At 40.9% G+C, this 23,530-nt stretch overlaps 3 protein-coding genes across 10 annotated transcripts in view; 2 read left to right on the plus strand and 1 right to left on the minus strand.

Annotated features, from left to right (window-relative positions):
• Positions 1-738: 738 nt before the first annotated feature.
• Positions 739-6,587, minus strand: LOC111978476 (LYR motif-containing protein 1-like). 6 transcript variants are annotated; one of them, XM_024008571.2, is made up of 5 exons: positions 6,482-6,566; positions 3,517-3,621; positions 3,368-3,428; positions 3,190-3,208; positions 739-3,074 (listed from the first exon to the last, which is right to left on the minus strand). In XM_024008571.2, the coding sequence occupies exons 1-5, from the start codon at positions 6,515-6,517 to the stop codon at positions 3,059-3,061; spliced, it is 237 nt and encodes a 78-aa protein (XP_023864339.1). In that variant the 5' UTR covers positions 6,518-6,566; the 3' UTR covers positions 739-3,058. The 6 variants fall into 6 exon arrangements, 2 of the variants coding, with proteins under 2 accessions (XP_023864339.1, XP_023864338.1); XM_024008570.2 differs by having other exon boundaries at positions 3,190-3,229; XR_011481407.1 differs by lacking the exon at positions 3,190-3,208 and having other exon boundaries at positions 741-3,074; positions 6,482-6,587.
• dcun1d3 (defective in cullin neddylation 1 domain containing 3) lies at positions 6,279-19,406 on the plus strand. 3 transcript variants are annotated; one of them, XM_024008568.1, is made up of 4 exons: positions 6,279-6,327; positions 8,536-8,621; positions 9,134-9,689; positions 17,037-19,406. In XM_024008568.1, the coding sequence occupies exons 3-4, from the start codon at positions 9,244-9,246 to the stop codon at positions 17,587-17,589; spliced, it is 999 nt and encodes a 332-aa protein (XP_023864336.1). In that variant the 5' UTR covers positions 6,279-6,327; positions 8,536-8,621; positions 9,134-9,243; the 3' UTR covers positions 17,590-19,406. The 3 variants fall into 3 exon arrangements, with proteins under 3 accessions (XP_023864336.1, XP_023864334.1, XP_023864333.1); XM_024008566.1 differs by lacking the exon at positions 6,279-6,327 and adding an exon at positions 6,871-6,956; XM_024008565.2 differs by lacking the exon at positions 6,279-6,327 and adding an exon at positions 6,981-7,161.
• Positions 19,407-19,474: 68 nt separating this feature from the next.
• The window catches only part of LOC111978471 (katanin-interacting protein), a 30,047-nt gene continuing 25,991 nt past the window's right edge, over positions 19,475-23,530 (plus strand). Inside the window, exons 1-2 of the mRNA XM_024008555.2 lie at positions 19,475-19,944; positions 20,422-20,520. Coding sequence (XP_023864323.1) covers positions 20,509-20,520 — 12 coding nt within the window. The 5' untranslated portion in view covers positions 19,475-19,944; positions 20,422-20,508. The remainder of the gene's footprint in view (positions 19,945-20,421; positions 20,521-23,530) is intronic.

Genomic DNA, 23,530 nt, shown 5'->3' on the forward strand with positions numbered 1-23,530 from the left:
TCCGTGATGAAATTCGAACTCGCAACCTTTGGGTTGCTAGACGTTCACGCTATATACCCACCCATCCACACTGACCAACCACCCTCCTTTCATTTTTGTCTTAACCATCTGTCTTATGAAACCGTACCAAATATAACATACTTATTACTAAATGGAGTGTCTCGGATTTATATGCAGAGTAATAAGAAATGCTCTGAGACCAGGTTGCCATTTCAGTTCTATTATTTGTCCCTCCTCTCATATTAATAAGAGATTGAGTCAAGATGGGATACTTTAGGAAACTTTCTGAATGGACATAGCGAGAATTAGCGAACACACACACACACMCCCTAAAAGGATCCATCAATCAAACCCACCAGCACACCTCAGACACAAACAAATCTAATTTCTCCTTTCCAATTTTTTCCCCCTATCAGTCTAATTTGCATAAACATTGTGATTGGATGATAGCTGTGAAGGTTATCGAATCCTCTGATCTCCTGGAGCTCATTAATGGTAGAACGTTCATATTTGAATATTGCCGAAAGGCCGATCTCTTTGGTAATGACAAGGAGTGGAATGTTAAAGACACTGGTACCAGGCTAGCGGTCATAGAGATGGATCCCCTTCCGTAGCGGTGCGTGGGTAAAGTCACTGGTACCAGGCTAGCGGTCATAGAGATGGATCCCTCCGCTAGCGGTGCGTGGGTAAGTCACTGGTACCAGGCTACGGTCATAGAGATGGATCCCCTTCCGTAGCGGTGCGTGGGTAAGTCACTGGTACCAGGCTAGCGGTCATAGAGATGGATCCCTTCCGTAGCGGTGCGTGGGTAAAGTCACTGGTACCAGGCTAGCGGTCTAGAGATGATCCCCTTCCGTAGCGGTGCGTGGGTAAAGTCACTGGGGAAGCCAGAAACAAAAAAGCCATATTACAACCTATGTGTTGTGAAATTGCGTCGTTTGCTCTATAACCTGATAGTTCATATGCCTTGTCACCGTGAAATATAGGCCTAAGGCTGAGACAATAAGAAGACTGTGGCAAAATAAATTGAACCAGACCTTTGTTTCATCACGAAGTCGGAGAACAACCTCTGTCCGGTGAAGTCCACAAAGCATATTGCATGTAACAAAGTTACATGACCCAAAGCATGGTCAAGCAAGTTAAAATTTCCAACATTTTCAGAGTACTAAATCAACTATTGATTTAGAACCACAGAAATAACGCTTGTGTGTGTGCAAGTAGAAAAAACATGTTGACTCACCCGACTTGTAGAGAAACACCAACGCCATCCTCTCTGTCATGTTGACGAAACGGTCTATCACTCTATCATACAGTACACGCTTTTAGTTTTTGTTGACCTAGGCAACCTGGCTAAAATGCTTGCTCGCTAGCCTAACTTCCTTTCATAGGCAACGATTAACCAACTAGTTAACCTGTTTACTCAAAAACCATAGAGGGTTGGTGGTGTTTACATACACTACATGACCAAAAGTATGTGGACACCTGCTCGTTGAACATCTCATTCCAAAATGATGGGCATTAATAAGGAGTTGGTCCCCCCTTTGCCGCTATAACAGCCTTCATCCACTCTTCTGGGAAGGCTTTCCACTAGATGTTGGAACATTGCTGCGGGGACTTGCTTCTATTCAGCCACAAGAGCATTAGTGTGGTCGGGCACTGATGTTGGGCAATTAGGCCTGGCTCTCAGTCGCCGTTCCAATTCATCCCAAAGGTGTTTTGATGGGGTTGACTGGCTCTGTGCAGGCCAGTCAAGTTATTCCACACCGATCTCAACAAACCATTTCTGTATGGACCTCGCTTTGTGCACTGGGGCGTTGTTATGCTGAAACAGGAAAGGGCCTTCCCCAAACTGTTGCCACAAAGTTGGAAGCACAGAATCATCTAGAATGTAATTGTATGCTGTAGCATTAAGATTTCCATTCACTGGAACTAAGGGGCCTAGCTCGAACCATGAAAAACAGCCCCAGACCATTATTCCTCCTCCACTAAACTTCACAGTTGGCACTATGCATTGGGGCAGGTAGAGTTCTCCTGGCATCCGCCAAACCCAGATTAGTCCGTCGGACTGCCAGATGGTGAAGCGTGATTCATAATTCCAGAGAACGCGTTTCCACTGCTCCAGAGTCCAATGGCGGTGAGCTTTACACCACACCAGCCGATGCTTGGCATTGCGCATGGTGAGCTTAGGCTTGTGTGCGGTTGCTCGGCCATGGAAACCCATTTCATGAAGCTCCCAACTAACAGTTCTTGTGCTGACGTTGCTTCCAGAGGCAGTTTGGAACTCGGTAGTGAGTGTTGCAACCAAGGACAGAAAATATTTTTGGGTGGTTGCACTTTACCTTTAAAACTGGAAAGCCGCTAAAAAAAAAGCAGGCTTTTCTTTAAAGAGAGTAGCCTACTAATCTTTAACTGGTTATAGTAAGACATTGTTCCTATCAGTTAAATTTAACAGTTGATAAACTGAAGGTGGTGTTAAATGAATAAAACCTTTGTTGTGTGTATGCACTCTAATGCACTTTACTCAATAAATCCTTAAGTCTATTTTTCAACCCGACAGAGTTCATCTGACTTTTTACTATTTCCTTGAACGAATGAATGCAGAGTTGAAATGATAAATATATTCAAAATAGTATCATAAATCTTTATGGCTACTTATCTTACAGGACAGACAATGCTGACATCCACATAGCAGCTCTTGTCAGGAATCACATGCATAAATATACTTGGTACAGTGTACTGTTGCAGACATCATGGATTGGATGCTACAGTGCAGTTTACAATGCAATGTGCTTGATGAACATTGATTTGCGTGATGAACAATGGAAATTAATGACTATTTTCCTCCAATATATAAGATGGATTTTCAACTCAACTCCTGAGATCAGTCAGTAACTCCCCTCCTGTCCTTGGTAACATAAAACCTTCACAAGAATATAGAGTTCATCTAGTATCAGCTGTAGTATCAGCTGTCCTCATGTGACTAAGTAAACTGGCTTGGCCTGCTTCCTCATGCGTTGCTGTGCTTTCAGCTTCCTGCCTTTCTGGGTTGCCAGTCCCATTATAAGCAGGTAGATCTGCAACGAAGGGTATGGAACCGAAATAAAACCATTACATTAAATAATAGTGAAATCACACAATATTGCCTGAGATATATAAACATTTCTTCTGGTTTAGATGTCTGTCACTTACAAGTCTTGGATAGGGATTTCTGTAATAAAGACCTGCGAAACTTAGTGGGGAAAAACATCACTCAGATTCTCACACCAAAGCATTTAAGTGTGAACTCTAAAACGTGTCTGATTTGTCCAGAGATTATTACTAAATGAAAGAATTCGAAAACGTCAACCAGGCTTTTCTTGACACTCACCAATTTCTATCCTTGCCTCACATTCTGCTAAGCACTTCTTTATTGATTCCTGATCTGTCAACTGAAAGGGATACACAGAGCAACAGATTAATCAAACAGATAAAGATGATACCGAGCTACACAGACAAACATAGGGTCTGTCTTTTTACCTGTTGGTCCTGTCTGAAGAGGGTCTGGGCCTCCTGGACAATATACCTTCTGTCGCTCAGTGTCTTGTGGGAGTGTGGACTGCGCCCCAGGCGATCCGAAATACCCTAATATACAGTGACAGGACCAGATTACTTGTGGCTGTCGTCATTTGGTCTAAAAACAATACAAAGCAGGGAATAGAAAAAAAAATATGCAAGGAGTAACTTGCCCTATATAATTAACACCAGACTCAACCAAAGGATCCAGAGTACGGCAAAAGACTGGGGGCCCCGTTTGAATTGATATAATCTGTGATCAAACATAATTTAATAGGTGAAAACATATACATTTAGAATATATACGGCGGTTGGTGAAAGTAAAGATTCCATTACATTGCTTTGAATGATTACTTAAACAGAGGTAGGTTTAGTGCTGGACATGTGGGTAAATAATACATGTACATGCATGTTTCAATAAACCACTAGGTGGAGATATAACATCTGAAATTTAGTAATAATAGCAGAGACTAGATAGTTCTTATAAAAACTGACAGCCGTGGTATATCAAACCGTATGCCACGGGTATGACAAAACATTTATTTTTACTACTCTAATTCCGTTGGTAACCAGTTCATAATAGCAATAAGGCACCTCGGGGGTTTGTGATGTATGGCCAATATACCACGGCTAAGGGCTGTATCCAGGCGCTCTGTGTTGCGCATAAGAACAGCTCTTAGCCATGGTATATAGGCCATATACCACACCTCCTCTGGCCTTACTGCTTAATTATACCTCAGTGGACTAAATAGCTACTTGCTTCTTCTACAACTACAGCCCTTCACTGGTTTCCACAAATACAAAGTAAGGGAAAGGAAAGGGAAATGGGGATACCTAGTCAGTTGTACAACTTAATGCATTCAACTGAAATGCGTCTTCCGCATTTAACCCAACCTTCTGAATCAGAGAGGTGCGGGGGCTGCCATAATCGACATCCACGTCTTAAACATAGGCTATAACGTAAAAATGTATGAAAACAAAAATGAGCTTTTTGGTCTTAATTTAAGGTTAGCGTTAGGCTTAAGGTTAGCAGTGTGGTCAAGGTTATGGTTAGGTTTAAAATCACATTTTAAGAAGATAAATTGTAGAGTTTATGATTTTTGTGGCTGTGGTAACTAGTGACGACCCTTCCCCAGTGACTGGTTAAAAATCCAATCAAGTTTATTTATAAAGAGCTTTTAACATCAGCAGATGTCACAAAGTGCGTATACAGAATCCCAAACAGCAAGCAATACATGTAGAAGCTGTCTTATGTAGACTAGAATTATGCAGCGTTCAAAACAGCCGGGAACTCGGAATCTCCGACTTCAGTGTGTTCAAGACAACTGGGAACTCTGAAAAAAACAAGCTCTGACTATGAAAAATCAGTTTGAATGGTCATCCAAGTATTAATTCCAACTCGGGAACTCTGGCCTCTTTCTAGAGCTCCGACTTTCCGACCTGAAGATCACTGACGTCATGATTTGACCTGGTATTTTTCAGAGTTCCCAGTTGTCTTGAAAGCACCATTCAACTCAGGAGGCTGAAGAAATGTGGCTTGTCACCTAAAACCCCCACAAACTTTTACAGATGCACAATTGAGAGCATCCTGTCTGGCTACATCATCGCCTGGTACGGCAACTGCACCGTCCCCAACCGCAGGGCTTTCCAGAGGGTGGTGCGGTCTGCACAGCGCATCACCGGGGGCAAACTACCTGCTCTCCAGGACACCTACAGCACTCGTTGTCACAGGAAGGCCAAAAAGATCATCAAGGACAACAACCACCCGAGCCACTGCCTGTTCACCCCACTACCATCCAGAAGGCGAGGTCAGTACAGGTGCATCAAAGCTGGGACCTGAAAAATAGCTTATATCTCAAGGCCATCAGACTGTTAAACAGCCATCACTAACACAGAGAGGCTGCTGCCTACATACAGACTTGAAATCATTGGCCTCTTTAATAAATGGATCACTAGTCACTTTAATAATGTTTACATATCTTGCATTACTCATCTCATATGTATATACTGTATTTTATCCCATCTTGCCTATGCCACTAGGTCATTGCTCATCCATATATTTATATATTCCTATTCCATTCCTTTACTTAGATTTGTGTGTATTAGGTAGTTGTTGTGGAATTGTTAGATTACTTGTTAGATATTGCTGCACTGTCGGAACTAGAAGCACAAGCATTTCACTACACTCGCAATAACATCTGCTAACCATGTGTATGTGACCAATAAAATKTGATTTATAATGAGCTGATTAATGTTGAAAAGTGTACTTTTCTAGGAATTTGGAATAAAATTTGGTCAAATATTGACTTAGTGATAGTGATCTTCAGGCCGGAGCTCTAGAAAGACGCCAGTTTCYAACTTGGAATTCCTAGTTGGATGACCGTTAAATTATTTTCCCAATAGACGCTTTTATTTCCCCAAATTCCTAATTGTCTTGAACGCACTTAAGTCAGAGATTTTCGAATTCCTAGTTGTTTTGAACGCGGCATATATAGCTGAGTTAGTTATCTAATGCCATGTTCAAAACAACTGGGAGCTCGGAACTCCGAAATGTCCAACTTCAGTGCGTTCAAAACATCTGGAAAATACGAGGTCCCGACTGGAAAAAATCGATTTGAACAGTCATCCATCTCTCTAGAACTCCGACATTCCGACTTGAAGTTCAATGACGTGATGATTTACCTCGTATTTTTCCGAGTTCCCAGTTGATTTGAACGCGGCATAATGGGGTCTGTGCGTCACACCTATGAATATGGGCTAACGTGAGCTAGCAGGGTAACAAGACAAAGTACCTGTTTATGACACGCTTATCGTTCATTTAATACGAAAGTCTAGGGTAGGAATATCTAACGCTGTATGTTTACATTGCAATAACACCATGCTGACTTATCGAATAGTAGTATTATATGGCAATTATTACTTGACCTACCTGCTGTGCTGTTAGCTTTTTGACAACATGTCGCATCGAAATGACGATTAAATTGACGTATTTGAGAGGTGTGTTCGCAGCAATTAGTGTTGCAAAGTCGCTGCGAAACAATTAAATAGTCAATTTTTCATTCACTTTTCGAAGCCCTTCAAGTTCAACCCCAAAGACGATTTCACCAAATATTATGTTAATTCATGTTCGTTGGGTTTTAGCTGTATTAGTCAGGTTGCCAGCTACTACAATTTTGAACTAAATCTAAACAGGGGACCTTAACCATACAGATCAGTGGATGGTATAGTTGCTAGCTATCTAACTGGTGCTCTGTTGGGAGGAAGTGATGCAGGGAAAATCCACTCAATGACTAAAAGGGAAACACAAAGAAACTATAAGCCTTTCGTACTGGTTCATCCGACTTTTTTTTTACTAGTCAATTAAAGTAAAAGACAGTCGTCTAGGGCGGTTGTTTGCAAACCAGGTGCGTTCTTATCAGACAAAAGCCAACTTAAACGCTCGTTTTTGTTTATGGTGCTGACTAGCTTCCTACTAGCATTAGCTTTGCTGGCTAGCTTTTTAGCTAAGTGGGGCTGATTGTGTCGTTGTGTCCTAAGTTCGCTATTTGTTTTACTGATGTTATTGGAGTGGCGTACGTGATTTTCTCGACAATCAACTATTTTTAAGAGGTAACGTTACTTATCCTGTATGTGTTCTAAAACAGTTTATATTTTTATGGCATACTAGATTGCTAACTTTACAGATAACTAGCTAACTACATGATGACGTGCTAACTAGCAAGTCGGTAGCTAAGTATGATGATGGCGAAGTGTAACCAGCCACAGACGAGGCTATATTATTAACAGGGAACTTAGCTGCTGTAGTTGTTACAGTCAAGTTGATTAGGTTACCATGTTAGCTGGTCAAACAAACAGGTATGTTAGCCAACGTTCAGATGCAAACTAGAACTGCACAGCTGAGCTACCTACCAAGTTTAAAGATAATTGTTGGCAGTGTTATTTTGATAAATGGGTTGCTAACTAAATAGCTAGATATTCCCCACAGTATATACATGCCGATGTGTTCCTAGTCAGCTAACTACAACAATAAAGTATATCATATTAGAATGAGGTGAACGTGGTTGAAAGCACTGCAGGCTTTCCAGGAGGTGTTTTGCCTGTACATGTCCACGGAAGTTTCATTCCTCATGAATAGTTTCAATAAATGTGATCAGGGGCTTTTCGCTTGTTGCTAAGTGTTTAATCAAATCATGAAAGACAGGCACAAAATAAAACACCAACTAGTTGAACAAGAATGGTAGTACAGTATTTGGCTTATGAATCTTGCAACAGCTGGAAGCCATCATGAATTCCTCATTGAGTAACAGAATATTTCAAATGTAGGCCTACGTAATTAAAAGGTCTCTAACAAAGGAAAGGGCTAGGCATATTTATCTCTATAGTTTCCTGCTTTCAGTGGTGAAAAAAGTACCTAAATGGCATACTTGAGTAAAGGTACCTTAATTAATAGAAAATGACTCAAAAGTGAAAGTTGGCCAGTAAAATACTTCTTGAGTAAAAGTATTTGGTTTTAAACATACTTAAGTATCATAAGTAAATGTAATTGCTAAAATATACTTACGTTTCAAAAGTAAAAGTATACCTTTTTCAAATTCCTCATATTAAGCAAACCAGGTGGCACCATTACTTAGATTTTTTTTATTTACCAATAGCCAGGGACATGCTCCAACACTCAAACAGAATTTACAAATGAAGCATGTGTTTAGTGAGTCCGCCAGGTCAGAGGCCAGATACCCAAAAAACTAAAGTAGTACTTTCAAGTATTTTTACTTAAGTGCTTTACACCGCTGGCTGTTTTCAATTAAAAGTAGTTAATCCCTGACACAAGGCTACCCTGCTGTGGAAATGCATGTATTGAGAAAGCAGTCATTTAATCTGAAATTACAAATTCACAGCAAGTTCATACACTGAATCTACATGTGGGCGAACGATACCCCTGTATCACATTATGCTTATGGTGACAAGATGCTGTGTGTCTTTCAGCATTGCTGATGTTAAGGTCACCACGATGGAGCAGAAAAAGATGACACCTTCATCTAGAGTGATAAAGGCATTCTGAGGAAGTGTCTGTAAGTACTTATTATCAGAACCAACCCATTTCTTAGCTATCACTGAGCAAGTAGCGTATTGTGCAGGCTAGTAGTATGTATGATCCAGACAACTTACATTTAAATTTTAGTGTTTTATTTGGTGGTTGTATCTTGTGGTTTTAGTATTTTAGTCAGTTATATGGTAACCCATGCTGTATTAGGCTCTTCTCTATAAGTAGTTATTCAGCCCTCTAGTTTGATATGAACCCTCCTCTACATGGTACAGTACCAGCTTCAAAGCTTCTATGGTAACTGGGCCAGGCTTAAAACTGCCAGACACTTCACCCTTTTCCATTGGTGATGTATCCTACTTGTATGGTCTTCATATGATTTTCGTATTTTAGCATTTAGCAGTTGTCTTCTCTAGTAATTATTACCTCAGTGTTGTGGCTTTTGACCCTTTGTGACTAACGGGTTTGTTGATTCAGTGACTCATTGTCACTGTTGTTGTTGACCCTGTGTGACTGTGCTTGACTCCTCCTCTGGTCCAGGGCCCAAGGGCATGTTGAGACGTCTCACCAGGCCAGAGCAGAGGCGTCTTGGTGGGGCAGACGGGGCCTGAAGGAGGGGAGGACAGACCGAGAGGACCAGAGAGAGAGACATGGGCCAGTGCGTCACCAAGTGTAAGAACCCATCGTCCTCGCTCGGCAGCAAGAGTGGCGACAAGGAGCAGGGGTCCAAGTCCCACCACAAGAAGGGAGGAGGGCACAAAGAGGAGCCTGGCACCGTGTGCAGAAAGGCCTCCGGTGAGCACATGTTCAACGGCACCAAGACCGCCATGGAGGTTACCGTGGAGACCACAGTGATCCCTGCGTCGGCCATGCTGGGGGACCTGAGGAAGGAGGACCGCTCGGTGGCGGATAGGGAGGGGCCGTCCTTGCTGCGCATCGAGGAGCTCTTCTGCTGCTACAAGGACCCGCATGAGGATGACATCTTGGAGGAGGGCATGGAGAGGTTCTGCAACGACCTGTGCGTGGACCCCGCCGAGTTCCGCGTGCTGGTCCTCGCCTGGAAGTTCCAGGCGGCCACCATGTGCAAGTTTACAAGGTGAGAGACGGGTTGGGGATGAGATCGGAAGGAGTAAGGATGAGACAGATGATGCTTCATCAATGTGTTTTAGCCTGATATTCAGAAAACATGTTCTGAGAAGATTCCTCAAGTCATTTATTGGTCCAAAAGAGACCATATTAGCCTGTAATATTGATTAGCACGGCTGATTCAATTTCTAAAATGGCTACTGCTGCCCTGCACTGTATGTTTTAGGCTAGCTTCCCCTCTCACTGTGCAGTGTTTCATTTAACATTGGTCTGGCTGGCCACCCCACCCCCACTACTCTCAGCTTTTAGCAGTTCTGCAGCTCACTTGCTAGCTGACAGGTAGGGGGCACACAGGAAATCGAATCAGGCTCTGACACTGCACTCTGTAATGAGTAGGGATTAGACAGAGTGTCTTTCTCTGATTGTCTATTGCTCAGATGATTTTGTATTCTCAATTTTCATGTAATCTTRTACCTAGTCTGAAGATTGTACCTATTACCATCATTTGACCTATTAACGAATGTTCTCATCTGAGCTACCTAGAGCCAGAAACTTGAAAGGTTTACTGTTGCTTTGCTGTTCACACCAAGTCTGATTTCATGTCTGCTGTATAAAAGGGGGTGGAAAAGCAATGTATATTAGGGTACATATCTGGCCAGGGACTCATGCTGAAGTGACAGCAGAACAATGTGACAGGATGTGGTTAAGTTAGTCAAATCCAATGTTATTCGTCACATGCTTCGTAAACAACAGGTGTGGACTAACAGTGAAATGCTCATTTACAGGCCCTTCCCAACAATGCAGAGAGAAAGAAGATAGAGAAATAATAGAAACACAATGATAACATGGCTATATACAAGGGGTACCAGTACCAAGTCGACGTGCAGGGGTACGAAGTAATTGAGATAGATATGTACGTATAACTCGGAATAAAGTGACAGATAGTAAAGAGTAGCAGCAGTGTATGTGATGAGTCAAGAGTTAGTGCAAAAATGGTCAATGCAGATAACCAGGCTAACTATTAAACTATTTAGCAGTCTTATGGCTTGGGGGTAAAAGATGTTAAGGGTCCTGTTGGTTCCAGACTTGGTGCATCAGTGCCGCTTGCCGTGCGGTAGCAGAGAGCAGTCTATGACTTGGGTGGCTGGAGTCTTTGACAAATTTGAGGTCCATCCTCTGACACCGCCTGGTATAGAGGTCCTGGATGGCAGGGACCTCGGCCCCAATGATATACTTGGCCGTACGCACTAACCTCTGTAGCGCCTTGTGGTTGGATGCTAAGCAGTTCCCATGAAAAGCGGTGATGCAGCCAGTCAAGATGCTCTCAATATGTAGCTCTAGAACTTTTTTCCGGGATCTGAGGGACAATGCCAAATCTTTTCAGCCTCCTGAGGGGGAAGAGGCATTGTTGTGCTCTCTTCACGAATGTGTTGGTGTCTTTGGACTCTCGACCCGCTCCACTACAGCCCCGTCAATGTGAATGGGGGCGTGCTTAGCCCTTYGTTTCCTGTAGTCCACGATCAGTGGTCTGCTTGAAACATGTAGGTATTACGGACTGGGTCAGGGAGAGGTTGAAAATGTCAGTGAAGAAATTTGCCAGCTGGTCATCGCATGCTCTGACAAAGTGCCCTGGTAATCCTGCGGCCTTGTGAATGTTAGCCTGTTTAAAGGTTGGCTACGGAGAGCGTGATCACACAGTCGTCCAGTGTAGTAGGATTCAATCTTAGTCCTGTATTGACGCTTTGCCTGTTTGATGGTTCTTCGTAGGGCGTAGCGGAATTTCTTATGAGCATCCGGGTTAGTGTCTCGCTCCTTGAAAGTGGCAGCTCTAGCTGTTAGCTTAGTGTGGATGTTGCCTGTAATCCATGGCTTCTGGTTGGGGTATGTACGTACGGTCACTTTTGGGACAAAGTCGTCGATGCACTTATTAATGAAGCTGGTGACTGATGTGGTTAACTCCTCAATGCCATYGGATGAGTCCCGGAACATATTCCAGACTGTAATAGTGTGATTCTCACGAAATCTTGGTTTCAAAGATTTCAAACATGAAATCTTTAAAAAAGACTTGCATCAACAAATGTCCTTTTTAGGCATTTGAAGTGTTTGTGAGCATTAATTTAAAAACATTTACTGACAATTTAAGACCTTTTTAAACATATTTTCCAAAACAAGTCCTTAAAAATCTCATTACCGCAATGGTCTGAAAACGTCAAGACCATTAGTAAAGTTAATACATTTTCAGATTTTTTTTTTATGGATTATTAAGTCATGCACAGTTACTTGAAACTCTGAAATAATAKATATTTTTTCAATTAACATTTTTATTTCTGCAATCTACAACCTAATATTTTTGATATTTCATTTAAACCTGACATATTTTCAAAATTATGTGGCAAGACTGAGTGGCAAGCCTGCATTTAAAAGCAAACTACTATTTTTCCTTTCATTAAATTAACATAAAATGAACACCTGTTGCGGTAATGATACATATGTTTCGGAAATAAGGTTGTTGATTTYGGTAATGATAATAAGTACACTAAGACTGAGGTATGGTTAAAAACATCAAATTTAATGTAGAAGATAAATGAGATAATATTGGCACAATAATGGTTTCAAGTTCAATCAATTTAATTTTGCAGTGCTTCAACAGTACATAACATACATAGGCTAAAAACAGAGAACACATAAAAACAACACATACAAAAACATTAGAACAGCACATTATATCGTCACTACACACACTGGCCTGTACAGTGTCTCTTGGGGATGATGTTTCTATGACCCCAAGCTGGTGCAGCTCCTTTATCTTCAAGCCAAAGTTTTCATGCGTTTTGCAAGCACACGTTTCTCTGTCTGTGACTCTTCGCTGGCCAATCCAAAATGGCTCAAGTTTAAAGAATTGAGCCTTGGAAAGGTTGAGCCTTGGAAAGGTTGTGCCTTGGGTTCTCAGACAGAAATCTTCTATGAAGATGTGCCATAGTGTCCGTTAAGGCTCTCTTACGAAATATCTGGCCATTTTTCAGAATTTCTCTGGATTTCCCATTTATTACAGTGGAGACTTCATCTTGATGAAGGGAAGCGGCTGACAAGTTTGCGCATTAGTCTTCTCTGGCTGTTATTGGGTAATGTTCTCTGATGACTTCTCTTTGTAGTTTTCTTCTGGACCTCTCTGCYTTCTATGTTGACAATTACCTGCTTCCTCTTGGCCATAATCTCAAGTCTTTTCAGTCTTTTCTTTAGGTTGACCATCTCTTTGGTCCTCTCCAGCAGCTTCTCTTCTGTGTAGAGCAACTTTGACCTCCATTTTGATAGTGATTTCTTTCTTCTGTTCCTCTTTTTTGGTGATTCCTTTGGGGTAGATCGTCATTGGTCCTGGTGTCTGTAGAGATGTCTCTCTTCTTTTAGGAGTTGAGTTGACGGCAGGGACATTTATTTATCTGCTGATGTGAGAAAGTCTGTTCTCTTGGGGAGGCTGTGTCTTGAGGATTTTGAACAACTTCTTGTTGAAGTGTATCATCTTCCTGGCTTGATGGTGTTATGTCCAAAACAGCTTTTAGCTGTTTCTTTCTTCTCTTAATACCTTTTTTGAGTTTTCTCGCCACTGTTTTTTCTTCTTTTCAAGTTGCTTTTTTGTCAGATCTTCAGTTTTCTTGATTTTACAATTTTGCTTTCGTTTTTGATATCTGGAAATGGAAAGGAAGCATGACATGAAATGAGCATGTCTCAAAACATGGGAAAAATCTTACTGTTATGGACACGTCATCCTATAGTAGAGACTGAATAACTTACTGACTGTGTGTGTGTGCTACAGTACGGACTGAATGGCTTACAGTGTGTGTGTGTGTATACACATCCTATAGTAGGGACTGAATGGCTTACACTTAGACTGTGTGTGGACATCCTATAGTATAAACGGCTTACTGATTTTGTGTGTGAGCGCGCTCGTGTGTGTGTGTGTGGTGGATGTGTGCGTGCATGCGCAAGTGTAGACTTCCTAACACTGTAGCGTATTGACTTCCTATAGACACTGTATGAGGGCATAGGCTTCCTATAGACTATATATATGCTAATTATGCTTGCTGTAACCTCTCCAACCCMTAACCTCTCTCTCCTTCCTTCTGTACTCTTCCAACAGTTCTGGGTTGGTGTAAACTTTTTCTCTAAATCTTGTCAGCCTTCGCTAAAGATTTATTTGTGTGACTTGCTGACTGTCTGCAATTAAACAGGACATTAACTTCTCTAGGGTAGGGGGCAGCATTCGGAATTTTGGATGAAATACATGCCCAAATTAAACAGCCTGTTTCTCRGGCCCAGAAGATATGATATGCATATAACTGGTAGATTTGGATAGAAAACACTCTAAAGTTTCCAAAACTGTTAAAATAGTGTCTGTGAGTTTAACAGAACTGATTTGGCAGGCGAAAACCTGAGAGAAATCCATTCAGGAAGTAGTTTCTTTTTGGTTTGTAGTTTTCTATTCAATGCCATTACAGTATCCTTTGACTTAGGACTCAACTTGCAGTTTCTATGCCTTCCACTAGATGTCAACAGTCTTTAGAAAGTGTTTCAGTCTTGTATTCTGAAAAATGAGGAAGTAAGAGCAGTCTGAATGAGTGGACCCTAAAGTKTCACGGAGCTTTTTCTTGCGCACAACCGAGAGAGTGCGTTTCTTGTTTACATTTTATATTGACRACGTTATTGTCCGGTTGAAATAGTATCGATTATTTAGGCTAAAAACAACCTGAGGTTTGAATATAAACATCGTTTGACATGTTTCTATGAACTTTACGGATACAGTTTAGATTTTTTTGTCTTCCTGTTTTGACTGCGTTTGAGCCTGTGGATTACTGAAGAGAACGCGCAAACAAAACAGAGGTTTTGGGGTATAAAGAGACTTTATCGAACAAGAGGAACATTTATTGAGTAAATGAATGTCTGCTGAGTGCAACCATATGAATATCATCAAAGGTAAGCGATTGATTTTATCTCTATTTCTAAATTGTAACTGTTCTATCTGGCTGGCTACTGTTTGTAATGATTTGTCTTGTGGGCTATGTTCTCATAATCGTAATGTATGCTTTCGCCTTAAAGCATTTTTAAAATCTGACACCGTGGTTGGATTCACAAGAAGTTAATCTTTAAACCTATGTAAAATATGTTTTGTTTTCTGAATTTTTATAATGAGTATTTCTGTATTTGAATTTGGTGCCCAGCAGTTTCACTGGCTGTCTCACGTGCCCAAGAGAGGTTAAGCAAAATATCAACAGTTAGTAAATAATATTCAAATTAATAGTTAATTATATTTWAAAAAATATAGTCTGTATGATTAAATTCTCATTACTGAAACAACAGAAGTTCTCTCTACTGCAACTGGCCTTAAATTGCAGCATTAAGTGAGAATGGTGTTCTGAAGGATGAGGAACCCTAGCATGTTTTGCTAACAATAGAGAGACATGATGACTAAGCAAATTACTCAATGTACATAATTAGACATTAATGAAGTATATTTTCATTGAAAATGTTAAATCTAATGTTTTTCTAAAYGTGGAAAACTACCTGTATCGGTAATGATAATCAATACTGTCGTGTACGCAGTCTGCCAAGAGAATGTTTAACTTTTAACTGGAGAAATATAAAGAGATCTACGTACCTGGTAGCCATCTTGAAGGTACTGGCAGATGTGTTGCTTCATTCAAAATCAAACTTTATTTAAAATTCTCTCTGTGTGTGTATAAACAGTCCTTCAAAAATGTTGCGGAGGATGATAACATCAGTCATGGACACTTAATTTTTCCTATATTTTTTTCATTATTATACATGAATATTCAGTTAATAATTTTTCTGTCATTTGAAAACATCTAGTAGAACATCCATTTATTTTTTTCAGAATATTTTCATTTTACTCTGTTTAAATTACAACATAACATACAACATAACATACATTCCGACAGCTGGACGCGTTGCGGTAATGAGAATTTTAGCCGAAAATGCAATAAAATACAAAAATAATTAATTCCTATGTTGAAATTACTCTTTGTGCAAGACAAAGAACACTTATCTTTATGATATTTTGTTATATTACTAAATTACATGTTTTATATTTAAAATCATTACTGCCATGGTATTTTAAGGATTTCATGAGAATGACCCAATAGTGAAACAGTCCTGTAGTTTAGCATCTGCTTCATTGGACCACTTCTGTATTGAGCGCGTCACTGGTACTTCCTGTTTGAGTTTTTGCTTGTAAGCAGGAGTCAGGAGGATAGAGTTATGGTCAGATTTGCCTAAAAAACATTAAGAGAGAGCTTTGTATGCATCTCTGTGTGTGGAGTAAAGGTGATCTAGAGKTTTTTTTGCCTCTGGTTACACAGGTGACATGTTGGTAGAAATGAGGTAAGACCGATTTCAGTTTTCCTGCATTAAAATTACTGGGCTCTAGGAGCACCACCTGGGTGAGTATTTTCTTGTTTGCTTAAAGCCCTGTACGCTCGTTGAGTGCGGTCTTAGTGCTAGCATCAGTTTGTGGTGGTAAATAGACAGCCTCGAAAGATAGATGAAAACTCACTTGATAAATAGTATAGTCTACAGCTAATGATGTATTTTAACTCAGGTGAGCAGAACCTCGAGACTTCCATAATATTAGAGATCGCGCACCGGCTGTAGTTAACAGAGACCCCCCCCTTGAGCTTACCCGACGCTGCTGTTCTGTCCTGCCGATGCATAGAAAAACCAGCAATAATATTATCCATGCCCTTGATCAGCCAAGTTTCCTTGAAGCACAGGATATTACAGTTCTTCCGGCCTGTTGATAGGATAGTCTTGATCGTAGCTCATCCAGTTTGTTCTCCTGTGATTGTACATTCGCCAGTAGAACAGAGCGTAGAGGAGGCTTATTCACTCGCCGCCATAATTTCATCAGGGTGCACGCACGTCGGCCTCTAAATCGCCCGTCTCTTTCTCTTCCGCATGTCGGGGATTCAGGCCTGGCCCGGGGTGAGCAGGGGCCCGTAAAACGGCCGCTATACATTCCAGCGCCATTCTCATCAAGGGGGCTTCTTGCCCTTTCTCTCCCTGTGCTCTAAAGCATGCTTCTCTTTTATCAGAGACTTTAAAAGGCACAGTTATTTCTGTTTTTACTTTACCTGACTTTATGTTGAGGCCCATGTGATGTTTATCGGAGTTAGCTTAGTTGGGAAACTTTTACCTTCTAACTACTTAAAATTGCCCAAGTTGTCTTTGTTGCCAAAAATGTAARAAACTGACAGGTTTTGCTCCCTATGGCTCATTGCCCTGAGTCAAAGGTTGATATTATGTTGCGTTCTATAATGCAGCCCTGTTTCTCCCCTCCTGTCTGTAGGAAGGAGTTTGTGGACGGATGCAGGGCGATCCAGGCGGACAGTCTGGAGGGCATCTGCTCCCGGTTCACCTGCATGCTGCTGGAGGCGCAGGGCGAGGAGAGCTTCAAGGACCTGTACCGCTTCACTTTCCAGTTCGGCCTGGATGCCGAGGAGGGCCAGCGCTCGCTTCAGCGCGACATCGCCATCGCTCTGTGGCGCCTGGTCTTCACGCAGGACACGCCGGATATCCTTGAGCACTGGCTGGACTTCCTCGGCGAGAACCCGTCGGGCGTGCGGGGCATCTCGCGGGACACCTGGAACATGTTCCTCAACTTCACACAGGCCATCGGGCCGGACCTGAGCAACTACAGTGAGGACGAGGCCTGGCCCAGCCTCTTCGACACCTTTGTGGAGTGGGAGATGGAGCGCAGGAAAAAGGAGGCACAGGAGGAGCAGTTGAAGAGGGCAGAGGAGGAGGAGAGGGGATGCACTGAGACCGAGGGCTCTCCCTCCAGCACAGACGGACTTGAAACAGAGAGCGGATGGGGCTCACAGACCTGGGTGGGCCACTGACTATGGAATTCTGGGAAGGAAGGAAGGTCGGGGTTGGTGGGTTCTGACCTATAAGTAAACTGTACATCTGTGAATCAATGGATGACAAATTAGTATTAACATTAACATTATTCCTCTCGCTCCTTTTCTGTTGCGGTGGGACAGGGTTCCCTTGCACCCTGCTTTATTTCTGGTTATTGAAAGGGCTCTAAGAACTGTATTGTTTTTAAGCACTTCTGTTTAAGTTATTTGTCTTTTAATGTCTTTTTTTTTTWAATAATTTGGACATGTGGTCCATTTTAATCTTTCCCAACTCACAAAGAAAGCTCAGTATATAGGGTTGCTTTAAAAACCAGGTGCCAGAAAGCCATACCAGTTCCTAAGTCTCATTTTCCAGCTCGTATTGACCTGGAAACACTGGTGACTGGACCTATCACCCAAAGACGTAGGCTTATTAAATCCTCATATTGCATTAAGAAGGGAAATTGGGACAATCTATTTGTCCTCAAATAACTCCTTATTACCAGAGACTGAGCTTTATCTTTATGGGGTCAGTGAAATCAACTTGATTGCAATTGTTTTATTTTGGAACAACATTTGAGTGTGGATGAATTGGCTTTCATTTTGAAATGTGGACTATTTAAAGGGTTATATTCTTGGCTTATCTATTGCCTGTAGTTGTGATGGCCAACCAAGATTTGTTCAAGACGTGGTCGTACTCGAGTGTGCATAATGTCCTAAAGTAAAAACTGAAGTGAAGTGACAGTGAAAATACCTTGTTACTATTTTTATTCTATTTATCTAAATAAAAAAATTTGTTGAAGCTATATATCAATAAGTCCTTTAAATTTCAAGTTGATTTCTTTCAAAAATAATCACGCCCTTTTTTTTCTCTCTTCTGCAGTGTAATTTATGAAAAAGTTGAGTGCTCTAGACCGCGGTAGTGTCTTTAGCTTATTCTAACTACCAGGGCTTGGTTCCATGTTGGTCCCTAGCCCCTGTCCCTTTAGTGTTCACAGATCCCAAAGGACTGAACACATGTAAGCAATATGGTATTGGCCACCACCCCACCAAGCCATTCAATGGACTGTGGACTTCTACCTGAAGTTATAGCTTGCACATATGTAGTTATTTCAGATCTGTGAACAGGACAGAAGGTGACTGTACCTGGGCTACATTCAGGACTGTTGTTAGGTCATTACAAAGTTTTTGTCCCTACCCCCCCGTCCTTCCATGGAGGGCCGAGTATCTATGGGTTTTCGCTACTCTCTTGTACTTGATTGATTGAATCGAGGTCACAAATTAGTAAAGAACAACCCTCACCTGGTTGTCTAGGTCTTAATTGAAAGGAAAAACCAAAAACCCACAGCACTAGGCCCTCCATGGAATGAGTTTGACACCCTTGCTTTAGGGACTCTGTTGTTAGTTAGAATAAGCTAAGACCTTACCAAGTTTGCTACAATCTTACACCATTGGACAGCTATTGACTCTAGTTTTGTGGGCATGTCAAGAATGTGTGTCGGCTGCTAGTGACTGTTGTGTTAAGTGCACAAAACACAATGGCCCTCCTAGTCACCATGCTTGTAATGCTCTCATTCATGTCTGCAGCTTCTAAACCATTCACAACAGTTGAATTATAATGGAACAGAGCCCAGGCCTTTTGTGACAGTGGATCATTGTTAACCAGGTGTTTTGGCTCATTGAGTGTCAGCAACTGAGTCCGGTGTGGTCAGGGGGTGCCCTTGTGAGGTTTACATTTCCTTTGCCCTTTTTATATAAAATGCATTGATTTATAATGAATAAAATCATGTTCCAACTTTTGACAGTGGACCACGAAATGCATATGGGGAGTTTCATTTTGTTTTTGTGGTGTCATTTTCCTGTTCTGATGGAGGGTTTGCAGTATGGCTTTTGAGAACATTTGAACACGACTCGGGCATCTGATCTGACAAATCTGCTGTTTTCTAATATGTACCAGGATGCTTCTTGCCCTGGTTTCTACTTTTCAAACAAAATGTTTTTCTTTAGAAATATAACTTTTTATTGATACCCTGGTGAAGTTTGAGAAAATTGCAAAAATTGTAGCTCTGATATGGCCATAATAGAGTATAATCTATTATGGTTAGTAGGGGTTGCTGGGCAAAGTACAGTATTTCTCGCTCTGCTGTAGTGTATTTGCTGTAGGCAGGCAGTGTACACAAAACATGGTCCTCCTCCTCAGGGGGTGTGTCCAACACAGGGGCTTTCGCTATTGGTGGATGTTTCTCCTGGTAACCAGCATTCACTGTTATCAACAACATTGGACACATGAGAATCGGAAACTTCATCTGATGTCGAGAAACGGCGTTAAATTACCCGTGTAAATATATATGGGTTGTGAGTATTTAAACAATATTTAAACCATTTAATCAAAGTTTATATTGTCTAAAAACAGGAAGTTGATAAAAATTATGAGTGGTAAACTACCTTAGCCTAGTCATTCGTTAGCTTAGCTGGCTAGTTTAGCCACAGTTTATTCCTGCAGCCAGCAACATCAGCTAACGTTAGCTAGCGCCGACTTGCTAGCTGCATAGCCTGCACAAATAAAGCTGATTATCTAGCTAGCTATGTTTCTTAAGTCACCGAGTGAGCTAACTTCAACATCTGGAGAGCATTGTTGAAATGTATGTGAAATGCAAAAAAACTGCCGTTGTAACAATGACCAAAAATGTAGCCAGGGCCAGAATTTTAGCAGCGGCGTGCAGTTTTTTCTTATGCGGGGAAAAAAAAATATTTCGGGTGCGGCAACATTGCTGTCGGACGGTCCTCATAAAAAGGTCATAATCTCGGTTCATTTCTATTTCCTTGCTACAGAGTTGAATTTAGAAAACCATCGTGGATTGACATCCTCTCAAAATGTGGAGTTAGGGCTATGTGAAAACCAGTGTCTGTGATCCCACAATGGATAAAGTGGTGAGTTCCGTTTTATTTTATATTCAAATAATTGGAGAACACAGTAGCTGAGGTCATGTGGATAGACGTCCACTACAAAAAGGGATGGCTTTGCGTCTCACTGCCATGAAGCTTGATTTATGTGCCTAGTGGGGGATTTTGGTCGGGCAGAGGGAGCCTTGTAAAGGAGATGCATATCCTGACAAATATTAAAAGGATGAATAAAACGTTTTTAGGGTTAATGTCATGTCTGTGCCTCTTTACGACATCCTTTTTTTATGATTTGATTACCTACGTTGTGACAAGAAACTCGAGCACATTTAGTATTTTGGGTATTTTATTATGATTATATTAGCCGGGGTGGGGTACACGCGTTCTTGTAGCCTATGCTCGCTCCATAATGTGGTTTATGGATTTCAATTGATTCGATGTTTGGTGCATACAAGGATGCACCAAATTTTCAATTTGGTTTCAACTCCAATTTTCCCTGGAGTTTCTTTAAAAAAAGTATTATATGGATCTGGAATTACATAAGGTGTGCGAATAACCCTCTTTTCAATAGATTGCCTACATGGTCACTTGCCAAAGTCAGTATTGCACCTGTTATAACATAGTCATATAAGAACCAGAATCTGGCTTTATGGTGAATCTCCTTTTAAGCCCAGGAAGCAGCTATTCAATTTGCCATTCACCAGCTTTTCAAGCTTATTAATGTTAAAATGCATTCATTACGCACCAAATATGGAGTTTTGATTACCACCTATAGTCGTGTGTTGCCACCACAGCGGGTATGTAGTTCCAAAAAAGGTTTAAATAAAAATGTACAAGCAACCGAAAAAAAGAAGCATTCTATTTCGGTTGCATGTAACTTTTTTACTTGGACCTTTTATGGAAGTACATACCATCCGTGACGGCAGTAAATTAGGATAGTTGCTAATCGAAACACCATATTTGGTCAGTAACAAACTTATTTTGACATTGTTAAGCTTGAAAAGCTGTTGAATGGCCGCTACTTCCTGGGTTTAAAGGAGATTCGCCACATCAACATCTCCTGCAAGACCAGATTCTGGTTGTAGTCATATAGTGCATCTATTCTGCTGTTCTCTTTTCTTCCTTCACCTTTCCCCCTCTTCCTCCAGTGCTCCTGCAGATGTTGAAGCCTAGTTGGCTGCTAGACTTATGTAAGAGAGCTAGGGATTTCATCCCCTTTTCGGGTGATTCCATGCCAGCRTAGGCCGAAAATATTTTTGGTATCTCTGATTGTTCTGGCAATTCTTACATCAACACTTCATTGGAAGGAAGAATGTTCGACATGCTTTTTACATTTTGTATCACAAATCTGTGAACCATACATGATACATACAACATATTGGTGTTGTTATACTCCTTAGAGTATGTCTAGATTCGGAAGGGGGAAAAATCACATTAATTTATTCAACATAAAAAATGGTAATACTGGATAAGAGCGTCTGCTAAATGACTTAAATGTAAATGTATCTCAAAAGTGCCCTTTTAGATTTATCATATTTTTTGACATATTGTTAAGAACAATATAGGCTACTCTTCAAACATGTCAAATTTCCAGAGTGGGCTCTCTGGTMATTTTAATAGGTCATTAGGTCATTCACCTAATGCAGCAGGTAGTCTAGTGGTTAGAGCATTGGACTAGTAACCGGAAGGTTGCAAGATCGAATCCCCAAGCTGACAAGGTAAAAATCTGTCGTTCTGCCCCTGAACAAKGCAGTTAACCCACAGGCATTTGAAATAAGAATTTGTTCTTAATTAACTGACTTGCCTAGTTAAATAAAGGTAAAATAAAAATTAACCAGTCACAGYCCTCCTTTAGGATTGCAAATCACCAGCAGAGTTCTTTTTTAATCAATTTTCCCATAATTTCAGAATGAGCAGAGAGCCCACTCTGGAAATATGATGTTCTCGTAGGGTATATTGTTCCAAACAATGTCTTTAAATTCTCAAAATCCAAAACGGTACTTTTGAGGGTAATATTGTTATTAATGTTTATAATGTTGAATAAATTAATGTGAAAATGTGTATTTCAGAATCTAGACACTCCATATTTGAGAACACACTATAAGGAGTATAATGAGACCACGAGGTCGTCTGTATCATGTACAGTTCATGGATCATAAGGTMTTACAAGAGGCATGTATAGGTATAAAATGGGCACAAAATGGTTTGTGAGACAAATATAAAAAGCATTTCAAACATCMCTCGCAATGAAGTTTCTATGTGAGAATTGACAGAACAATCTGAAATAACCCAAAATATTTTCTACCTACGTGGAATCGCCCTTTCACAACCTGCATGAGTCTGTGAATTTGCTAGCTTGGTTATATTAAATGTCTTGCTATTGTCAATACTCAACCGAGAATACAATCCTCATAGCCTATCCATTATCTTCATTTCAAAGATGCAGTCTGATGCTAAACATACTCCCATTCAAAATGGTTGAAGTTATCTTATCATTTGACACTATCTGTTTTTGTTTTTCTCATCACATTTCAACTTCAGTGGACTGAGCGCATGACTATAGAGTTCACACTACACTTGCTACCAAAACATCCTTTCTGTCTTTCAATGTTATGTCTATGGTAAGTAAACGTATTGCAGTATTTTAGTGTTTCTTGTGTAACGCATGAGTCTTACAATAAACCAATTGAATTTAGGGCCCATCTCTTATTAATTAACTCCATGCTAATGATGAGTATGAAGTCATTTGTATGGACTTTTAACCRAAATAAGAATTTGTGGATTTCCATTTCGATAACCAAAGATTATGCCGACACTATTTGTGAAGATTTCAACGTGTCATCTCAACCATGGGTCGTATTTACTCAATTTGAAGGCTGGTTGCTAGGCTATGACAATAAACAGGGTTAATGATTTAGCTTGATTCAAGACTCTGCACCTCTTCTCAAAATAATCACTGCAGCATGACCCGGTGTATTGTGATACTGTACTGTCTTCGCATGGCTTCTCTGTCTGACACTGCTTCCTGTTGTTGTCTACC

The sequence above is a fragment of the Salvelinus sp. IW2-2015 genome, linkage group LG18, assembly GCF_002910315.2.
Source record: "Salvelinus sp. IW2-2015 linkage group LG18, ASM291031v2, whole genome shotgun sequence".
NCBI lineage: Eukaryota > Metazoa > Chordata > Actinopteri > Salmoniformes > Salmonidae > Salvelinus > Salvelinus sp. IW2-2015.